The sequence below is a fragment of the Ictidomys tridecemlineatus genome, chromosome 13 (genome assembly GCF_052094955.1).
Source record: "Ictidomys tridecemlineatus isolate mIctTri1 chromosome 13, mIctTri1.hap1, whole genome shotgun sequence".
Classification (NCBI taxonomy): domain Eukaryota; kingdom Metazoa; phylum Chordata; class Mammalia; order Rodentia; family Sciuridae; genus Ictidomys; species Ictidomys tridecemlineatus.
The window spans coordinates 92,796,654-92,815,924 of NC_135489.1; the positions used below are offsets into that span (position 1 = coordinate 92,796,654).

The window sequence follows — 19,271 nt, forward strand, 5'->3', positions numbered from 1 at the left end:
TTGCTCCCATACCGTAGGTTCTCTCTTCACTTGATTGTTTCTTTTGTTGAGAAGAAGGTTTTTAGTTTGAATCCATCCCATTTATTGATTCTTAATTTTATGTCCTGTGCTTTAGGAGTCTTGTTAAGGAAGTTGGGGCCTAATCCCACATGATGAAGATTTGGGCCTGCTTTTTCCTCTGTTAGGTGCAGGTCTCTGGTAATTCCCAGGTCCTTGATCCACTTTGAGTTGAGTTTTATGCATGGTGAGAGACAGGGGCTTAGTTTCATTTTGCTGCATATGGACCTTTTTATTTTTTGAGGCAGGATCTTGCTAAGTTTCCTAGGCTGGCCTTGAACTTTTGATCCTCCTGCCTCAGCCTCCTGAGTCACTGGAATTACAGACATGCCCCACTGTGCTCTATTCCAATCTATTTTAATGCACCTGTGTCCATTTTGTTGAAATACTTGCAGAATCAAAAACCTAGGCTTATTATTTTCAATTTATTGGTGTAAGGTTGTTTGGAATATGCTCAGCACCTCAAAATAAAGTTGAAATTAAATAGGTGGCTCTGAAGGGTTTTAAGTGTGATGTTTTATGGATTTTAATATAGTTATATTGTGACAACATATCATGGTCTGTATGAACTCAAATCTCTGAAGTTTGTTGAGATTTCCTGTAGGGGACAATACATGGTTAATTTTTGTTAATGTTTCACCTGTGCTGGAAAAGAAACGAGAGTTTTCAAATTACACTTGTTCATTAATCAAGCTCACTGTGTGTGGTTCTATCATTTATGCTTCGTGACTTTCCTTTGCTTCATCCATCAATGAGGATGAGCAATGAAGTGACCATGTAATCTGTGAGGCAAACCAGAACATTCAAGAGTTAAAACTGACACCACAAAAATAAGATTATATAATTTCTTGAAATATTTATTGACTGACAATTGTTTTCATGTTGGGAGTAATAAAATCATTCTATCTACAAACTTTATTTTTTTTTAGTTGTAGTTGGACACAATACCTTTATTTATTTATTTTTATGTGATGCTGAGGATCGAACCCAGGAACTAGTATGTTGCAGACGAGCACTCTACCACTGAGCCCCAGCTCCGGCCTATAAATAATCTTTATACTGAGTATCTGAACTGTTAATACAACCAATAGAATAATTATGCCAAGCACATATCTACATTCTCTAGTCTACTTAGCTCACTAATGCCACTGTTATTGGTACTCTTCTGAAAACTATTTTCATATGGTTTTATTATTTTTGCAGTGCTGGGGATGGAACCCAGGACCTCACGTGTACTAGGCAAGCTGTCACCACTGCGCCACATCCCCACCCTTTTTTTTTTCTTAAGTTATTTGTTTAGATGTTGATGGACCTTTATTTTATCATTTTTATGTGGTGCTGAGAATCAAGCCCAGGGCCTCACACATGCTAGGCAAGCGCTCTCTACTACTGAGCTACAAAACCCAGGCCCCCACCCTTCATTTTTAATTCTTAAATAAATTAAATTGCCTGCAACCTCCAAAGTTGCATTTTACAGTCAAAATGACTTGAAACAGCTGACCTTTTCATTTGGCTTTTCTCTGGACCATTTTTCAAATTGAGAATATTCTCTCTCTACAAGTACTGAAGGAAGTACCTGGAAAACTCGGGCAGATTATGTTAAATTGAGGACACCTTCAGATCCATTCTCTTCACACTAAAAGCATGACTCAGCTCTGACATTTCCAAACACTGTCATTTGCCTCTATTCAGAGTATCTTTCTTTAGCCCTGATTTTTACAAAATGATACTTGTCAAATACATTCTCCATTTATGTAATTCCCCTGAACGTTCCACCCAATTTAGATGCTGCGAAATCACAGGCTGGTTTACTCTTATTTTTCCATTTCACTCCTTGCTGGTGCAGAATTTACATTTACCCAATTAAAATCAGAGAACGTGTTGAGTTACAGAATTTTAAAAACAATCTTATGTTCTATTTTAGCTTTCAGTGAGCAGCTATTGCTTCATGGGGACAGTCTCGGCACAGGATGGGGACCAAGACCTGGAGATGGCTGGTGGGATGCTCACCACACACAACTGCACCACAGAATCATGGTGAAAGGCAAATTTTATATTTATTTTTATCTCCATTATATACCTTTGTTTTTTTGCAGGGGTACTGAGATTGAACCCAGGGACGCTCAACCAGTGGGGCACGTGCCCAGCCCTATTTTGTATTTTATTTAGAGACAGGGTCTCACTGAGTTGCTTAGTGCCTCACTTTTTGCTGAGGCTGGCTTTGAACTCGTGATCCTTCTGTCTCAGCCTCTCAAGCTGCTGAGATTACAGTTGTGTGACACAGCACTCAGGTCCATTTTATATATTTATATTTATTTTTTTAAATTTTTATTTACTTATTTTTTTAGGTACTGGGGATTGAACTCAGGGGCGCTCAACCAACTGAGCCACATCCCAGCCTTATTTTTGTATTCTATTCAGAAACAGGGTCTCACTGAGTTGCTTAGCGCCTCACGTTTGTTGAGGCTGGTTTGAACTCATGATCCTCCTGCCTCATCCTCCAGAGCTGCTGTCCATTATATTTTAATTGGTAAACTTTAACAACTATGATCTCTGTTGATTGATACCTTATTGAGACATAATTATGAATTATGTGTGTACCACAACAAACTCCAAGTACATCTGGAGTAGTGGTCACACCTGTAATCCCAGCAACCTGGGAAACTGATGCAGGAGGATGGCAAGTATAAGGCCAGCCTTGGCAATTTAGTGAGACCTTGTCTTAAAATAAAAAAACAAACCAAAAGGACTGGGATACAGGGGCTAGCACTGTGGCTCAGAGGTAGAGCAATGCCTAGCATTCGTGAGTCACTGGGTTCGATTCTTAGTACCACATAAAGTAAAATAAAGACATTGTGTCCACCTATAACTAAAAAATAAAATATTTAAGAAAAAAAAGGACTGGGATATAGCTCAGTGGTTCAATTCCCAGTACCACTAAATAAATTAATTAAAGAAAATCCAAGTACATTTCTGCTCCACAGATGTAAGTATTAACATTATATATATATATATATATATATATGTGTGTGTGTGTATATATATATATATATATATATATATATATATATATTTTAATATTTATTTTTAGTTATCGGAGGACACAACATCTTTGTATGTGGTGCTGAGGATTGAACCCGGGCCGCACGCAGTGCGGTGCACTACCGCTTGAGCCACATCCTCAGCCCCCATTACATATATATATTTTTAAAATGCATTAATTCAAATTTGTATTCATCAACACAAAAACAAATACCTGTTTTTTTCCGTGTTGAATTGTTAAGAATTTAGAGCAGCATTCTTCTGTCAGATATTTTGCCTTTGAAAGTATGAACTTGCAAGGGTTTTGTTTAGACTCTGAAAACTAGATGGAAAAACAAGCCACTGTTAGGTCGCCTGTTAGGAATTAATTTATCTGATTATCTATTTAAAGCATCTGATAATACAAGCTAAGCCTGGCATCCCTGAACTGTTCCCAGTGTTTCTGCTAACAGGGCCACCACATGAACAGCACTACTTCATTTTAGATACGTGCATGAGGCAGTGGAAATTGAAAAGTGAATGCAATTATCTTAACACTTTAAATGAAAGTCATCCTTTAGAGGATGATGAGTACTGTTCGCAGCTGTGTCTTAAATTATCTCCTGAAACACTGTTTTTTTCAGCTCTGGGGACAGAACTAGGGCCTCAGACCTGCATCTGCTCTGTCACTGAGCTACACCCCAGACCAATTCTTTTGTTTTGTTTGCTTTCTGAGATGGGGGTCTCAATGGTGTTGCCCAGGGCTGCTCTCAAATTTGTGGGCTTATCGACTCTCAGCTTCAGCCTCCAAAGTTAGCTGGAATTACAGGCATCACGATTTTTAAAAATTAAACTTATACTCTCATTTCACTGAGTCTTGTTTCCCTAGAAGTTCATCATAGATTCTTTTTTTTTTTTTTAAAGAGAGAGTGAGAGAGAGGGGGATAGAGAGAGAGAGAGAGAATTTTAACATTTATTTATTTTTTCTTAGTTCTCGGCAGACACAACATCTTTTGTTTGTATGTGGTGCTGAGGATCGAACCCGGGCCGCACGCACACTAGGCGAGCGCGCTACCGCTTGAGCCACATCCCCAGCCCCCATCATAGATTCTTTACAACAAATTTCCTCACTGGGTTCCTGGGCCTAGGGATGGATTTGATGGTATTCTTACAAGGCTGCAGCCCTTGTCTCAGGCACAGTTGTAGGCGGTCCTTGAATCAGGAGTCATAGTTTTAACTCTGCTGTGCCAGGCATTGGAGAAGGCCAAGGAACAGCCTGCTCAGTTTCTTGGACAAATCCCAGCTCCTCAGGGAGGTCCACGGTGTCAAAAGTGGTCATCAGTCTCATTTCTGAGAATGCTTTTGGCCTTGATGGAAGCTTCCTCACTTTATTATAAGCTCAACTTAAAAAAAGATGTTTCTTTGTAAAATGGGAATAGTGATGATAATAAAATCATACCAATGCTACCCAATGTACACAAAACACCTGGATTTGTCCTGGCAAAGAATCAACACCACAAAATGTTATGGTATTATCCTCTTATCCAGTATATCTATGCACATATCACAGGGAGGTTGTTCAGAATTTTGAGTCCAGTATTATGACTAGATGTGGAGGATGCTTATATAGTTCACAGCATGTGTTATATGTAGTTTTGTTAACATAAACATATGTATGTGCGTGCGTGCACACATACATACACACACACACACACATACACACACACACACACACATATTTTTAAGAAGTGGGGAGTTGCTCTGTTGCTTAGGCTGGTCTCCACCTCCTGGGCTCAAGTGGTCCTCATGCCTCAAACTCCCAAGTATATGTGAACATGGCACCACACCCAGTGGTGATTTTACAAAAAACACATTTATTTGGGTGGGCAATTTACCCCTGAACTCTATTAATGTAACTACCTGCCTGAAGCCACATAAAGGGTACTTATTTACCTTAGAAAGATGTGGTGTACATGTATGACTACATAGATTTTCCTGTAAGCTTTTGACCAAGCATTTTTATGTTTGATATTGACAAAGGGCTCTGAAATACCACTCTTTAGTATTAAAGATAGCATGAAAAAGTCTAATTTTAAATTTTATGAGAAACTTCATTTTAATTGATTAAAACATGACCGCTCAAGTATACAGATGTGAAAATACAAATGTTTGGGTTCATTAAATATAGATTTTTTTGTAATTTCATGAGATATAAAAGTATTATAAGTTCAAAGCAGTATTATACTTGCTAATTACCGATATTTTTATGTAACTATTTTTCATCAGTATTTCTCGGTTGCTTCCCCAAAAATATTAAGATTCTAGAAAAATAAAAGATGACATAGTTCTCTAAATAAGAGCAATCTGGGGGTGAGAAATAGTAGTTGTCTAGGAATGTACAACCAAACCATGGTGTACATTTGTTATAGAGTTTTAAAAATTCACACATTCTTAAAATTTCAAAAAGCATACTTTTACATATATATATAAACACATGTATATAATACATATAATATATGTGTGTGTATATATATATCTCTATATATGTGTTTTAGTGTAGTCCCAGGGATTGAACCCAGAGCCTCATGCCTACAAGGCCAGTGCCCTACCACAGAGCTATGTCACCAGCCCTGACCATATTTTAAATACACGAATTAAATATCTTAAATGGGCTGTGGGCATATAGCTCAGTGGCAGAGCACTTGCCTCTCGTGTGCGAGGCCCTGGGCTTGATCCCCAGCTCCATGTTAAAAACGAACAAACAAAAAACCCAAAGACCCTAAAATATTTTTCTCCTTCACTTCATTTCTTCCTACCAAGAAACCCTAGTGCAACAGGCAGCTGGTGTGGCTGGGTGTCAGGGGCGAGGTCTGTGCCTAGGCAGAGCACTAACAGGATGGCAGCTAGCAGGCCTCAGCCTAGGTAATCTGCACCTCTGAGGAGGTATTTGTCCTCCGGTGCTTAAAGATCTTTGCCTAGTCAAAAAAATAAGAAAAGAAAAGAAAAAAAAAAGAAAGGAAAAGAAAAAGGTCAATCATGCTCTTTAGAGAACAGTTGGAAAATAAAGAGAAGTTTGAAAAAGAAAATAAAAATAACTGTAATCTTACAATACTGGCAATTCTCCTGTTTTTTTTTTCCCTAAGCATACCAAAATATAAACATATACATATAAAAAAGTGGTTGTATCTCTTACAGAATTTGATATCCTGCTTTTTTCATTGAATAAAATGGTCGAGTTGTTTTCCATTTCCTTTATATGTTTAAATTGCTGAAACCATCTTTTACTGAACTGACTACGTTATTTAATTTTAGCAAATGTGTTCCTAATTTTATGATTTTTTGGGGTGTGTATGTGTGTGGTGCCAGGGATTAAACCCAGGGCTTTGTGCATGAGAGTTCTATAACTTTTAAAGTTTTCTCCTGTATACCTATAAGTATGTATGTGTGTATTTTTATTTTTATTTTTGCAGTGCTGGGTAAACCCTGGGCCTTTTTCCTGGGAAGCAAGTGCTCTCCACAGCCCAAAGTAGACTGACTCTGTTATTTTTTAAAAAGCTATAAAAAGCTACAAAATTTAAAATATGTATCACATTTTTGACAACTGAAGCCTCAACCTGGATCCAACTGGAAGGAATCTGCTCTCATCCTCCCTCAGAGGCTGGGAGGGGCCAGCCCCAGAAAGCACAAGGTGCTGCATGCGGGCACTGAAGGTCAGGTTCCCAAGGACCACTGGCAAGTCACACGTGGATGACGGAAGGTCTGCTTGTGAAGTTCACATGCGGAACTCCTACAAGCTGTAAGACAGAGTTTATGGGTTTGTGATCCAACCTATTCCTATCACGGTGCATAAAATGGATGTTGTTACCTAGAAGAAAATAAGAACAAAAGCTGAGGTTTGAATGTTAACTATTATTTATTTTATTTCTTACTAGAATCAAGAAAGGGCTTCAACTTTTAATTAGTCCAAAGGGGAAAATTAATCACCTAGAGTACATTATATTCTCTGTACAATGCCATAATACTTTTTAATTATAGCAATAAAGCAGGACAAGAATTATGGTTAAATAAGAGTGGTTTTATGAGATCCAAGGAGAAAGATTCTTTAATTATAACCTATTAGGTTTTATTGAATATAATTAAATAAAATGTCCTGTCACACAGGCAGAATACTGAACATAGATACCAAGCTGGAAATCACATCTGTTTCTTGAATATATGTAATAATGAAACAAATCACTTCTAAAAATCCATGCCCAAATAATGATTAATAGGCTATCTGTTTTATAAACAAGGCCCAAAACAGGTTTAAAAATAAGGCATAAGGCCATCTGTTACAAGCTGGGTGCGTTGGTACTCGCCTGACATCCCATCAACTCGGGAGGCTAAGGCAGGAGGATCTTAAGTTCAAAGCCAGTTCAGCAACTTAAGGAGGTCCTAAGCAACTTAACAAGACCCTGTCTCAGAATAAAAAATAAAGGGGCTAAGGATGTGGCTCAGTGGTAAAGTGCTCCTGGATTCAATCCCTGGTACCAAAAAAAAAAAAAAAAAAAAAAAGACCTTGTGTTACAATACACTCAGAGGTCCACAATCCTTATTATCTGCTCAAGTAAGCTGCAAGTTATAGTCTAGGTTCTGTTCACTTTGATTCTTGGACTCAAAACTCAGCACCGCATATGAATAAATAAAATAAAGGTCCATTGACAACTAAAAAGTATTTAAAAAAATAAAGTCATTAAAAGTCTGTGACTTATGAAGGCTACGTTATTTATCTATTTATGGTACTAGGGATTGAACCCAGGGGCAATTAACCACTGAGCCACATCCCCAGCCCCGTTTATTTTGAGACAGGGTCTCACTAAGTTGCTTAGGGCCTTCCTAAGTTGCTAAGGCTGACTTTGAACTTGTGATTCTCCTGCTCAGCCTCCCAGGCCGCTGGGATTATTAGGCGCGCACACCAGGTGCCACCGTGCCCGGCTTACAGTAGCTCTAACTAAATGAGCTGCCCTGCACAGACCTGCTTTCGAACACTGCAAGTCCTGCAGTTTCGTTAGCTATAAATGACTAGACAGAGTTTTTCACTGACAGAAAGTGTTAAGGATTTCCTCCTGTTCAGAAACATTCACCTCCAATGAGCTATTTCTTTTCTTTTGTGGTGGGTGCTGAACACACGCTAAGCACATGCTCTCACTGAGCTACACTCCTGGCCTCTGCTGAGCTTTTTAAAGTGTGAAATAGCCATAAACAAATCAGCATCTCACAGCTGCTTCCCCTGTCCCGAGCCCTGCAGTCCCTGGGGCGTGGAATGACAGGCACACTCATCAAACACACAGATGCCAAAGAATAGAAGCCTCTGAAAACAAAAGATGCCCTGAGAGAGTACGGCACCCTGAGTGAGGTCCAGGTGCCCACTTTTATATGCTGTCTGCTTTACAGAGAGAACAGGTGGCCTTGGGACATGTAAGAGGCACAGGAAGTGCACACAGCTGATCTGGGCTTTCAAGCTCACCTGGACCTACAATGAGGGTCCCGCCTTGCTGGGCTGGGTCTCCTTGGAAGTCAAAAAGAGGGCCAGTCACTGCCCGCCACAGGCTCCGAAGGCTTCCTGAGAGCAGATTTGACTTGACGTGGGGGCTCTGTCCTGGAACGTTAAGAGTGTCTTTAGATGGGGTCATTACACACACCGTTAAATGTTAAGGAGACGATGCTGGCATTTCTACAAGACATTCGCTTTCTTATGTCACATCTCACTTCGTATCTCATTTGCCCTTTTTCCTTTTCTTCAAAAAACGGCTTCCGTATGGACATTCTGGCCCAGATGATCCTTTGTCTGCGTGGGGTCGGGTCTCAGCAGCACCCTGGGTCGACACCCAGCGCGCTCTTGGCACTGCTTGCCAAGCTGCAACAACCGACTGTGTCTCCAGAAAATGCCAAATGCCCCCTTAGCAGGGGGATAATGTCCTTGGTGAGAACGGCTGCTCTCAAAAGGTGATGACAGACACCCAGGTCACTTTCTGCCACAGAAGCCTGTCAGCTTCAGGCTGCACTGCACTGGAGCAGTGTCTGAGCAGGCAACACGGAGGCGTTTGCAGCGGGCAGAGCTGCCACCCGACTCCCACTCTGCTCTTCAGTCTCACCCACTAGTGGCTGCTCCGGCCCTGTTCTGGGCACACTGGCCGGTGGTTAAATGTCGGTCACAGAGCCGTTCCTCTCTCTGGGCTGTAGCCCAGCGTCCTCACAGCTGGTTAGACTCTGTTCTAACCAGTGGGTGAGAAGCTCGCCTGGGACCCCAGCTCTTGAGAAGCCCAAAGGCGGCTTCCTTGTCCCCTCCCTGGGGTGAGGCTTGGGGGCAAGGACAGAGCAGGAGCTGGGAGGGGCTGGCCCCAGGGCTGCTCTCCTCAGAGTAGGCCTGGAAGGGAATGCCCCGCCTCAGAGTTCAAAGGGGGACAGCCTGCAGCGCCAGGCCTGGAGAGGCCGAGAGGCAGCTGCCCTCCGCTCCTCCTCCGCCGTCCACTGACGTCCCCTCCCCACAGAGCCTGTGCTACTCCCACAACGGACTTTCCTGGGGTCTCTTTTCTGTCTCGCCTTTAGCTTTTCACTGACAACTGAGTAGGAAAAACGAACTCAGACTTGACCTCGGCTCTCTCTGGCCTCTCACAGCTCAGTCCACTTCTGCTGCCCACTGGCAGAGCTTCTCCCACACGCCAGGGGAGCCAGCCTGCACCAACCACGGGGGGGGGGGTCCTCCAATGCAATGCAACCCTGACACTCTCTGAGGGAGACAGCATCAGGTCCCCAGGCCGAGGGTGCAGTTCCCGAGACAGGGGCCAATTCAGATGCCAGTCTGTCCCCGACCGTTCGCCCTGAGCTGTGACTGCCTGGCTACAAACCAAGGTTCCCCTGGGCCCTCCTCAGGTTCCTTCAGCGAGCTTGCACGGCTCACGGAACTCGGGAAGCTTCCTGACTCTTGCCAATTTGTCATAAAAGATGCCACAGGGGACACAGATGAAGAGATGGCCAGGGCGGGTACAGGGGAGGGTACACAGAGCCTCCTGGGCCTCTGCACACCCTACCCTCTAGAAACCTGCACGTGTGTGGCCACGTGAAGCTCCCCTGAGTTTGTAATGGAGACTTCACTGCATAGGCTCGCCTGAAGTACGGGCAACTCTGCAGAGGGCTGGATCTGGTGCTGACAGGCAGGGGAGGGGAGCCAGCACGGCCTGTCCAGATTCTTCCCAGACTCTGTGCAGCCTTCCTTCTGGGCAGGACCCCTTCCCAAATGGGGTCTCATGATCTACTATCAGGTCAGGTAGAAAAGAGAACTTCTTTATGGCCAGCTCCAACACAGCACGGTTGGGGAGGTTAGAGTATATTTTTGGTTCGTATGACCTGCCTTAAGGCAGCTATGAGCCAGGAACTGTGGATGAAAACCAAAATATAGGAGAATAATATCACGTTGATCATGCAGCTCTGGACCCACTGCTTCCTGATAGTTCCAGATTCATATTATTTCCCAGCTTCTTCCAGCTGTTTGATTTCTTCCATGTTTACACTGTGACATCATCTTACCACGAAACAAGAACAGGCGCGCTGACTCAGAGACGTGAGTCAAACACCAAATTTGTTTTACAGGATTCTATATCTAAAATAAATGTTCAGAAGTCCAGATGATCTCATGTCGATAGAAATTCAATTAAAGGAGATGCCAAAGCCTAGAGCTGAGCCATTGTTCCCATTAGGCATGATCTAATTTTGCTAGTTTGAATTTAGTTCTTGTGTGTAAAACTCTTGTTTTTTGACTTTAAAACAATTTAATGGTCTTATTTTCTTATTCTTTGTCTTTATAAAGTGGGTACTGTTAACTCTAAATTATAACTGTATAATGTGCCTTAGTTTTAAGTGCCTTAATTTTCAAATAAGACTACTCTGAGGACAATTCTGATATTTATGCTTTATACTTTATACAGGTTCAAGCTTTTAAAAATGTATTTTGTGAAAATCTAATATTTTCTGTTTGTCAAGATAGTACTTTAAAACTATAAATCAAAACATGTGGGCTGGGGATGTGGCTCAAGCGGTAGCACGCTCTCCTGGCATGCATGTGGCTCGGGTTCAATCCTCAGCACCACATACAAACAAAGATGTTGTGTCCGCCGAAAACTAAAAAATAAACATTAAAATTCTCTCTCTCCCTCTCTCTTTAAAAAAAAAAAACAAAAACATGTGCCAGGCACAGTGGTGCACTCCTGCAATCCCAGTAGCTCCCCAGGCTGAGGCAGGAGAATGGCCAAATTCAAGGCCAGTGTGGGCAACTAATTTAGCAAGACCCAGCTCCCCCCCAAAAAGACTGTAGATCAGTGGTAGGGCACCCTTAGAATTGATCCCTAGTACCCCCCACATGCATATTATATAATTTCATAAAATCTATAATATAGTGGTTTATATAATATTTACAGTGTAAGCTTTATAACTATACATATTATATAAAGTATATTTAAGTTAAAGCACATTAAAAGATTTGAACATACCTTCTCATAATTAGAAGCATGCATTTGGTTTAGAATTCATCTATTTTCTTTGCAACTCCATACCTTTATTGTGGCAATGGATGAGGTGCTACTAAAGTGAAACTCACAGTTTATATCTAAAGTGCTAAATGATAAGCAGACCTTACACATGCTGAGACTCCGTCACAGCACGTGAAAATAGTGTGCCAGGAGGAAAGGGCCACAGTCTGCCCTTTCCGGCAGATCTGCTGCCATCTCCTCCACTGCAGGGCTGGGGGTGGGGGCAGGACAGAGGGAGGGAGGTAGAGGCAGGGGAAGGTCAGATCAAGCGCAAGCTTAAGCTAGCTCATCCTCAGTTTTAATAAAGTCTGTTTTTTCCCTTCTTACTTCTGTCCTCCTCTTCTTTTTGCAGCACTGGAGATTGAACCCAGGGGTTCTCTATCCCCAGACCTTTTGAATTTTTTATTTTGAGATAGGATCTCCTCAAGTTGTTGAGACTAGTCTCAAACTTTTTTTTTTTTAGAGAGAATTTTTAAAAATTTTTATTTTCTAATTTTCGTCGGACATAACATCTTTGTTTGTATGTGGTGCTGAGGATCGAACCCCGGCCGCACGCATGCCAGGCGAGCGCACTACCGCTTGAGCCACATCCCCAGCCCTAGTCTCAAACTTTGACCCTCCTGCCTCAGCTTCCTCAGCGACTGGGACCACAGGTGTGCACTGCCACGTCCAGCTTAGGCTGCTTTCTTTAAAATCACTAGTGAGCTGGGTATGGTGGTGCACACCTGTAATTCCAGCTGCTGGGGAGGCTGAGGTAGAAGGATCAAAAATTCAAGGCCAGCCTGTCTCAAAATAAAATACAGAAAAGGGCTAGGGACATAGCTCAGTGATAGAGTGCCCCTGGGCTAGTCCCCAGTACCACAAGTAGAAATAAAAATACAAAATAACGGCTCGGGAGGCTTAAGACAGGAGGATTGTGAGCCTCAGCAACTTAGTGAGGTCCTAAGCAACTCAGTGAGACTCTGTCTGTAATAAAATATAAATAAGGTATGGGGATGTGGCTCAGTAGTTTAGGGCCTCTGGGTTCAATCCCCAGTACTTACTAAATAAATAAATAAACAAACAAACAAACAAATACATAAATAAAATTAAGAAAAAATGAAATTAAAATATCAGCAAAGGGATCAGGGCAATTCTATCTCATGAATGGCTCCCAGGTCCATCACGCCTCTCCATCTGCTCTGGAGGCCTCCCATTTCTCCCTAGTTAATCACTAGAACCTTCTCACTGACATCACTGGATCTGGTTGGGCTGGTTCCAGTTCCTCCTCCACACTGGGATGTGTCTGTCTCACTTTGCTGTTTCGACACTTGATCAACTCCCCCGGTACTTTCAGAACAGATCCACAATCCTTGGAATGTCATTCCACATCACTGTGCATCAGCCCGACCCACCTCTTGGCTCACACCAATTCCCCAGCTGGCTCTGAGAGTCCGGCCAGAGGCAGACACCTGCACTTCTCCAGTCCTGCCTCTGTGTACCTGCACATGTATCTGTGTCCTGAGCACCTGCTCGCCCTCCCTCCACCAGCCAGCTCCTTCAGGGGGCACTGAGACGTCCCTCCTGGGAGAAGCCGTCCAGATCCCTTTGCTCTCGTGATGCTGAGGCGGGCCCCCAGCACACACTTCTCTACCACAAGCCCTTATGCAGTGTGGAAATCTCTGGAAGGCAGGGCTCATTCATCTCTGTTCTCCAGGGAGCATCTACCACAGCGGGTGTCAGAGACAAGAGCTCAAAATATAGTATTTGTGGCTCATGAGTCTGAGTTGCCTTATTCTGCATTTCAGAAACTGAGTTATTCCTATCCAAAGCACACACACTGGGTTTGACTGCAATTACTAAGCTCCATTAATCACCAGGAATCGTGGTCAGGTGGGGAATGTGGAGCTATGACAATCTTCAACTAGCTGCACAGTGCCACCTGGCTCCTCAGCGCAGTAAGAGCAGCTGTGGAGACAGGGGCTGTCCCACCCAAGAAAGCAATTCCTCCACCTGGAGAGCTATGAAGAACCTCTCTGTACTGTAATCTTTCTTATAACCTTTTTCATCACATACACAAACACACGCATGCTTTCATACCCAAATCTTTATGTTTGTGAAAATTATTTTTGCTTTTACAAAAATGCAGTCATATTGAAAATACTGTTCTGCAATTGCCTTTTCTTTCAAAAGTACATTGCCAACATCCTTCCACGCCATTTGCCAGGGTTTGTAAGGGACCCCCAAAGGCCTATGTACTGAAGGCTTGGTGCCAGCCTGAGGTGTTGGGAGGTGGTAGAAAGTAGAAGGTGGGTCTTCATGGAAGGAAGTTAGATCATTAGCAAGGGGAAGGGAGGTGCCCTTGAAGGGGCATGGGGTTCCTGGCCCTTTCCTCTCTTTTTGCTTCTGGCTGCCATGAGATGAAGAGGTTTCCTCCAGTGCATGCTCCCTGCCATGATGTGCCACCTCAACACAGGTCCAAAAGCAATGTAGCCAACCAAGCACGGACTAAAACCTCTGAAACCACGAGCCAATGTAGACCATTCTTCCTGATAAGTTGATTATCTCAGGAATTTTGTCATAGCAACAGAATGCTAAAACATCATTACGTTCAGAGAACAAGTCTTTCAATGTGGGATAGCTGGATCATTTACCAGAATCATAAGCAGCAGCCTGACTTAGGAATTTACCATTTGCTTCCCTATGCACATATACACAGATGTGAAAACACAACACTGCCTTATTCTATTTGAAACATGCTGTCTTACCTGAGGAGGCAATTTCTTCACCTCTTTTCATTCCCAGTCTTTTATAAATTTCTCTCTCAGGATCAACATAGATTTCATGGGAATACCCAGTCAGTTTGCAAAAAGGCTGAAGAGAGAATAGTTGGAGTTTTTATAAGAACAAATGAGAAAAAAGTAATGATAATCTAACTTCAGCCAATTTAGCCTATACTCACTGTTCTATTAACATAATTTTTACACCTGAAACTTTATTTTATTTGGTACTGGGGACTAAACCCAGGAGTGCTTAACCACTGAGTCATAGCCTCAGCCCTTTTAAATATTTTATTTAGAGACAGAGTTTTGCTGAGTTGCTCAGAGCCTCATTAAATTGCAGAGGCTGGCTTTGAACTTATGATCCTCCTGCCTCCTAAGCCACTAGGTACAGATGTATAGCACTTAAACCTGAAACAAATTTAATCTCTGAGTTCCCCAATTTGGTAGATATTTACCTCAATATGATGGTAGGTTGACTGTCCAATCACTATAAGGGTGACATTTGCTTCCTTTAGGAGAAAAAAAAATGTGCATGTTAACAGAATTGTTTCCTAGTCTTCCTCTAATCCCACTCTTCTGTTTCATTCTAATGCCACCTATAGGCTTCTAGAAGAATGGAACAGCAAGATTGTGTGCAACATAAAGAAACTTGTTCTAAAATGTCTGATGAACTTAGATGATTCTTTTGCTCAGTAAAAATTCCAAGACTTAAATGGAAGACTAAAGTTGTAAAAGTATTAGAAGAAAACAGGGAAAAGCTCAATGACATTAGATTGGGCAATGATTTCTTGGATATGACCCTAAAACACAAGCAACAAAAGCAAACATAGGCATGGTTGTATTATAAAGCTTCTGCACAGCAAAGGAAATAATTAGAGTGAAGAGAAAGCCTACAGTTTGGGAGAAACAATAAACTCTGTATCTGATAGGGAACCCAAATCCAAAAAATATAAGAAGCTCAAACAATTAAATAGCAAGAAAACAAAGTATCCAATTAAAAAAAGGACAAAGGTGAGTTGGGGATGTGGCTCAATGGCAGAGTACTGACTAGCATGGGTGAGGCCTGGGTTGGATCCCCAGCTCTTGGGAAAAACACACACACACACTCACACACACACACACACACACACACACACACACACACACACACAGAGAGAGAGAGAGAGAGAGAGAGAGAGAGAAAGAATAAAAGGGCATGCAGAGGAAAAATTAAAAAAAAAATTTCAAAATGATGTATTCCTCAGGCATGGGTGACACATGCCTATAATCCCAGCTACTCAGGTAGTGGAAGCAGGAGGACTGTAATTTTGAGGACAGCCTAGGAAACTTAAGAATACTAGTCTAAAAATTTGCTGAGTTGCTCAGGGCCTCACTAAATTGCAGAGGCTGGCTTTGAACTTGTGATCCTCCTGCCTCCCAAGCCACTAGATACAATGGGGATGTAGATTAATCCTAAGTACTGCAAAAACAAAGATAATTAAAAAATTAAAAACCACAACACACAAGCAGGCTTATTTAATGAGGCAATTTTATTTTTTCATTCCAATAGATAAGGTCTACTGAAAACAGACCTTAGTTTTACAAAGCCTATCTAATATCTTCACTTAAAAAGCTTAAAAACAGAGTAGTGAAACTTGCAGTCTATTAACAAATACAAATTGGCATCTGTAAGATACATTACAGGTGCTGGGGATGTGGTTCGCCTGGCATGCACAGGGCGCTGGGTTTGATCCTCAGCACCACATAGAAATAAAATAAAGATGTTGTGTCCACCAAAAACTAAAAAATAAATATTAAAAAATTCTCTCTCCTTCTCTCTCTCTTAAAAAAAAGATACATTACAATTTTCCTACAAGTAACAACTATTTGGTGGCGTAAAAGGGACAACAATATCAATTTCCAGCTGATCGCAGTGGCACATGCCTGTAATCCCAGTGGTTTAGGAGGCAGAAGCAGGAGGATAATGAGTTCAAAGCCAGCCTCAGCAATTTAGCGAGGCACTTAACAACTCAGCGAAACCCTGCCTCTAAATAAAATACAAAAAAAAAAAAAAAATGGCTGAGGATGAGGCTCGATGGTTAAGCCCCCCTGGGTTCAATCCTCAGTACCAAAAACAAAAAACAAAAAACAAACAAACAACCAACTTCCAGCACTTGATTTGGAGCATTATCACTCAACATTTACTAGGCACATTACTAGGTAATTACTAGGTAGCACTGTTTACAAGCAAGTGGCAATAAATTAGGACAAAACATCTCTAACTTCTTTCCTCCTTTTTTGAGGGGTTGGAGAAATGGGAGGAAATGGAAGATTTGGGGATGCAGGTCATGCACCCTCCACACTTCACGCCGCCGGTTATGAACGACAGGCGCCACTCACTCGTCCTGAGGCAGGACACTGTGCCCCCCACTGTCGGGAAACTTACTTGTAGGAGTCGCTCGGGGACTTTGGCCAGGTCCTCCACGTATTCTTTGCAGGTGTAACACAGGAAATGCTGAAACCAACACAGCAACGGGGCGAGTTAGCAAGGCGGCGCCGCGGCCGGGAGGGCCCGTGGGACACGCAGCGCCCGCGGGGGCAGGATGTCCCGGCTACGCCGCCGCTGGCTGGGACGGCCTCGCTGCGGAGCGGCGGGCACCGGAAGGCCAGGCCCGGCCGGCCCGTTCGCGGGCGCCAGGACCCGCGGAAGCCACCCCCTCTGGGTCGCCGCGCTCACCCGCACGAAGACCACCACGGCGCGTCGCTCCCGGAACAGTGCGCCGAAGGGCAGCCTCTTCCCCGTGGCGTCCACCACGGGCAACTCGGCCACGGAGGGCGCCAGGGGCTGCCCGCTCTCAGGGCCGCCCAGCGCCGGGCTCGGGGACGGGGCGGCGCCGCCGCTGACCTGCTGAGTAACGGGCGCGGCCATCAGGACCTGCATCCGAGAGCCCGGGGTCCGCTCCAGCCCGATGCGGGGCACAGCGCACCGGGCGGGGGGGGGGGGAAGGGACCCGGCGAGCGCCGCACTCCCGGCTGAACCCGCGGGGAAGGACGCACGGGGCGGGGCAGGGCTGAGGGGCGGGGCGGGGCGAGACACGGGGCGGAGCCTGAGAGGGGCCGAGCGAGACGGAACGCGGCCCTCGGGACTGAAGTAGCGTAGGGGAGGGCGCACGGGGTGGAGGGGGCGGGGCGAGAGGCGGGCCAGTGCCTGAGAGACGGGGGCAGTGTCCGAGAGGGGCGGGGCGAGATACGGGGCGGAGCCTAATTGGGGCGGAGCGAGGCGGAGCGCGGCTCTCTGGGATGAGGTCGCGTAGCGGAGGGCGCACGGAGCGGGGCCTTCCCTGAGCCGGGCGGGGGGCGGGGGCGGGGGCGGGGCCATGCCCAAGCAGGGCGGGGCCGTGCCGGGCGGGGGCCGTGCCTGGGGCGGGGCGGAGGGCGGGGCCGTGCCTGGGGCGGGGCGCGGGGCGGGGCGGTGCCTGGGGCGGTGCCTGGGGCGGGGCGGTGCCTGGGGCGGGGCGGGGGGCGGGGCCGTGCCCGAGCCGGACTGGCACGCGGGATTCGGGCGAGCGGTTGCGGTCTCTTTCCTCTGAGTGCCGCAGCCAGCGCGTTTTCAGGCTGAGCTCTTCCTGGTAGGACGGCCCCGCGTGCATAGCTGTGTGAATCCGTTTTAGTTTTATTCAGGAAAACTCGTTACCGAGCAAGTGAAGAGGGATTTCCTGTGCAGGACCATCGTATCTATTGCCAAGTAAATTGTCCTGTTCCGTTTTTAACCCACCCCTCCTAAATGCAGGTGCTTTTTTTTTTGGTGGGGGCGCGTATTAACATATAGTGTGACTCAGACACGACGTCTTACGTGAACGGCTCAATTAAAAATTTCCATTATGAAAAAATGTCACAGTGAAGACTCTGTTACCCACCCGCTAGATTATGCCATTAATGTCTCCTCCATCACGGTATGTCTCCTGTCCACAGGGCGATTTTGACTCCTTATTCAACTGTCATCCACAGCTCTTGAAATATGAAACATTTTGGTCACTTTTGAAAAAGTCTGCTTTCAAACAGTGGGCCCGATAAATCTATTTTAGAAACATATTTCAGGAGTCCATGTGTTCTATTCAAAAGGTTTATAGCTAAGACTAGTTACCTACCATACACTCAGGTGAGATGATGCACTGAGGTGAAGGGTGGTGATGGATGGCAATGGAGTTGGATGGTTGAGCATCAGACTTCTGCTTTTTGTGGTACTGGGGATGGAAACCAGGCCTCCTGCATGCAGGGCAAGTGCTCTAGCAGTGAGCTGCACACCCCACCCTCAGCATCTGTTTTGTATTAACCTCTGTGAGAAACGCTCTCTCCTGTCCAAACTCAGAGAATGGCCTAAGAGACACAAAGTATAGCAAAAAGGGAGGATTTCCTTTAATAACAATCTTGCAAGATCAGGTACCTGGTGGTCAGGGACACACAGATTGGGTACAACCAGCATTTTATTCCCTAGAGCACAAGGGTTGTCTCCCTCCTCCCCCAGTTCCTCAGTGACTAAGTACTATGGGTGTACAGTCTTCCCAAGGGTCACTTACGGTCTCTTATTTGAAGAAATATACCTTTAGTTGTCCCCACTTCCATTTGCTCTCTTGTGGTGGGCAAGTCCCCTGGGACTGAGTGCCTCTGGGCAGGTACACAGTTCATCTCTGTGGGTCAGGTTGGGTCCTTCTTTCTCACCTCCTGTTTGTCAAGAGACTGTGGATTTTTACACTCCAGTGATAACTTTTCATCCTGCTCTCCCCTCCAGCTGCCTTTCTTACATCCCAGGTCATTTTACATTTAAAGCTAAACACTGGATTCTGATGGGACTTTCTGTTTTTCGCAGGCCCGCACTTCCTGTGCTGGC

General features: G+C 44.5%; 1 protein-coding gene across 3 annotated transcripts; it reads right to left on the reverse strand.

Moving 5' to 3' along the window:
• Positions 1-286: 286 nt before the first annotated feature.
• Prxl2c (peroxiredoxin like 2C) lies at positions 287-17,460 on the reverse strand. Of its 3 annotated transcripts, none has more exons than XM_078030570.1 (6): positions 17,121-17,458; positions 16,830-16,898; positions 14,860-14,913; positions 14,390-14,495; positions 8,585-8,716; positions 287-3,421 (listed from the first exon to the last, which is right to left on the reverse strand). In XM_078030570.1, the coding sequence occupies exons 1-6, from the start codon at positions 17,322-17,324 to the stop codon at positions 3,408-3,410; spliced, it is 579 nt and encodes a 192-aa protein (XP_077886696.1). In that variant the 5' UTR covers positions 17,325-17,458; the 3' UTR covers positions 287-3,407. The 3 variants fall into 3 exon arrangements, with proteins under 3 accessions (XP_077886696.1, XP_077886695.1, XP_077886697.1); XM_078030569.1 differs by lacking the exon at positions 287-3,421 and adding an exon at positions 4,040-6,943 and having other exon boundaries at positions 17,121-17,456; XM_078030571.1 differs by lacking the exons at positions 287-3,421; positions 8,585-8,716 and adding an exon at positions 4,040-6,943 and having other exon boundaries at positions 17,121-17,460.
• Positions 17,461-19,271: the final 1,811 nt, after the last annotated feature.

What these genes read in the sequence shown, in the direction of transcription:
- Prxl2c (XM_078030569.1), bottom strand. Translation starts at nt 17,324, where the DNA reads ATGCAGGTCCTGATGGCCGCGCCCGTTACTCAGCAGGTCAGCGGCGGC. An exon ending in TGAAGAAATTGCCTCCTCAG is followed by an intron (nt 8,717 to 14,389) that starts GTAAGACAGCAT and finishes TTAACGTTCCAG; the next exon opens with GACAGAGCCCCCACGTCAAG. An exon ending in GACCCTCATTGTAGGTCCAG is followed by an intron (nt 6,944 to 8,584) that starts GTGAGCTTGAAA and finishes ATTTTCTTCTAG; the next exon opens with GTAACAACATCCATTTTATG.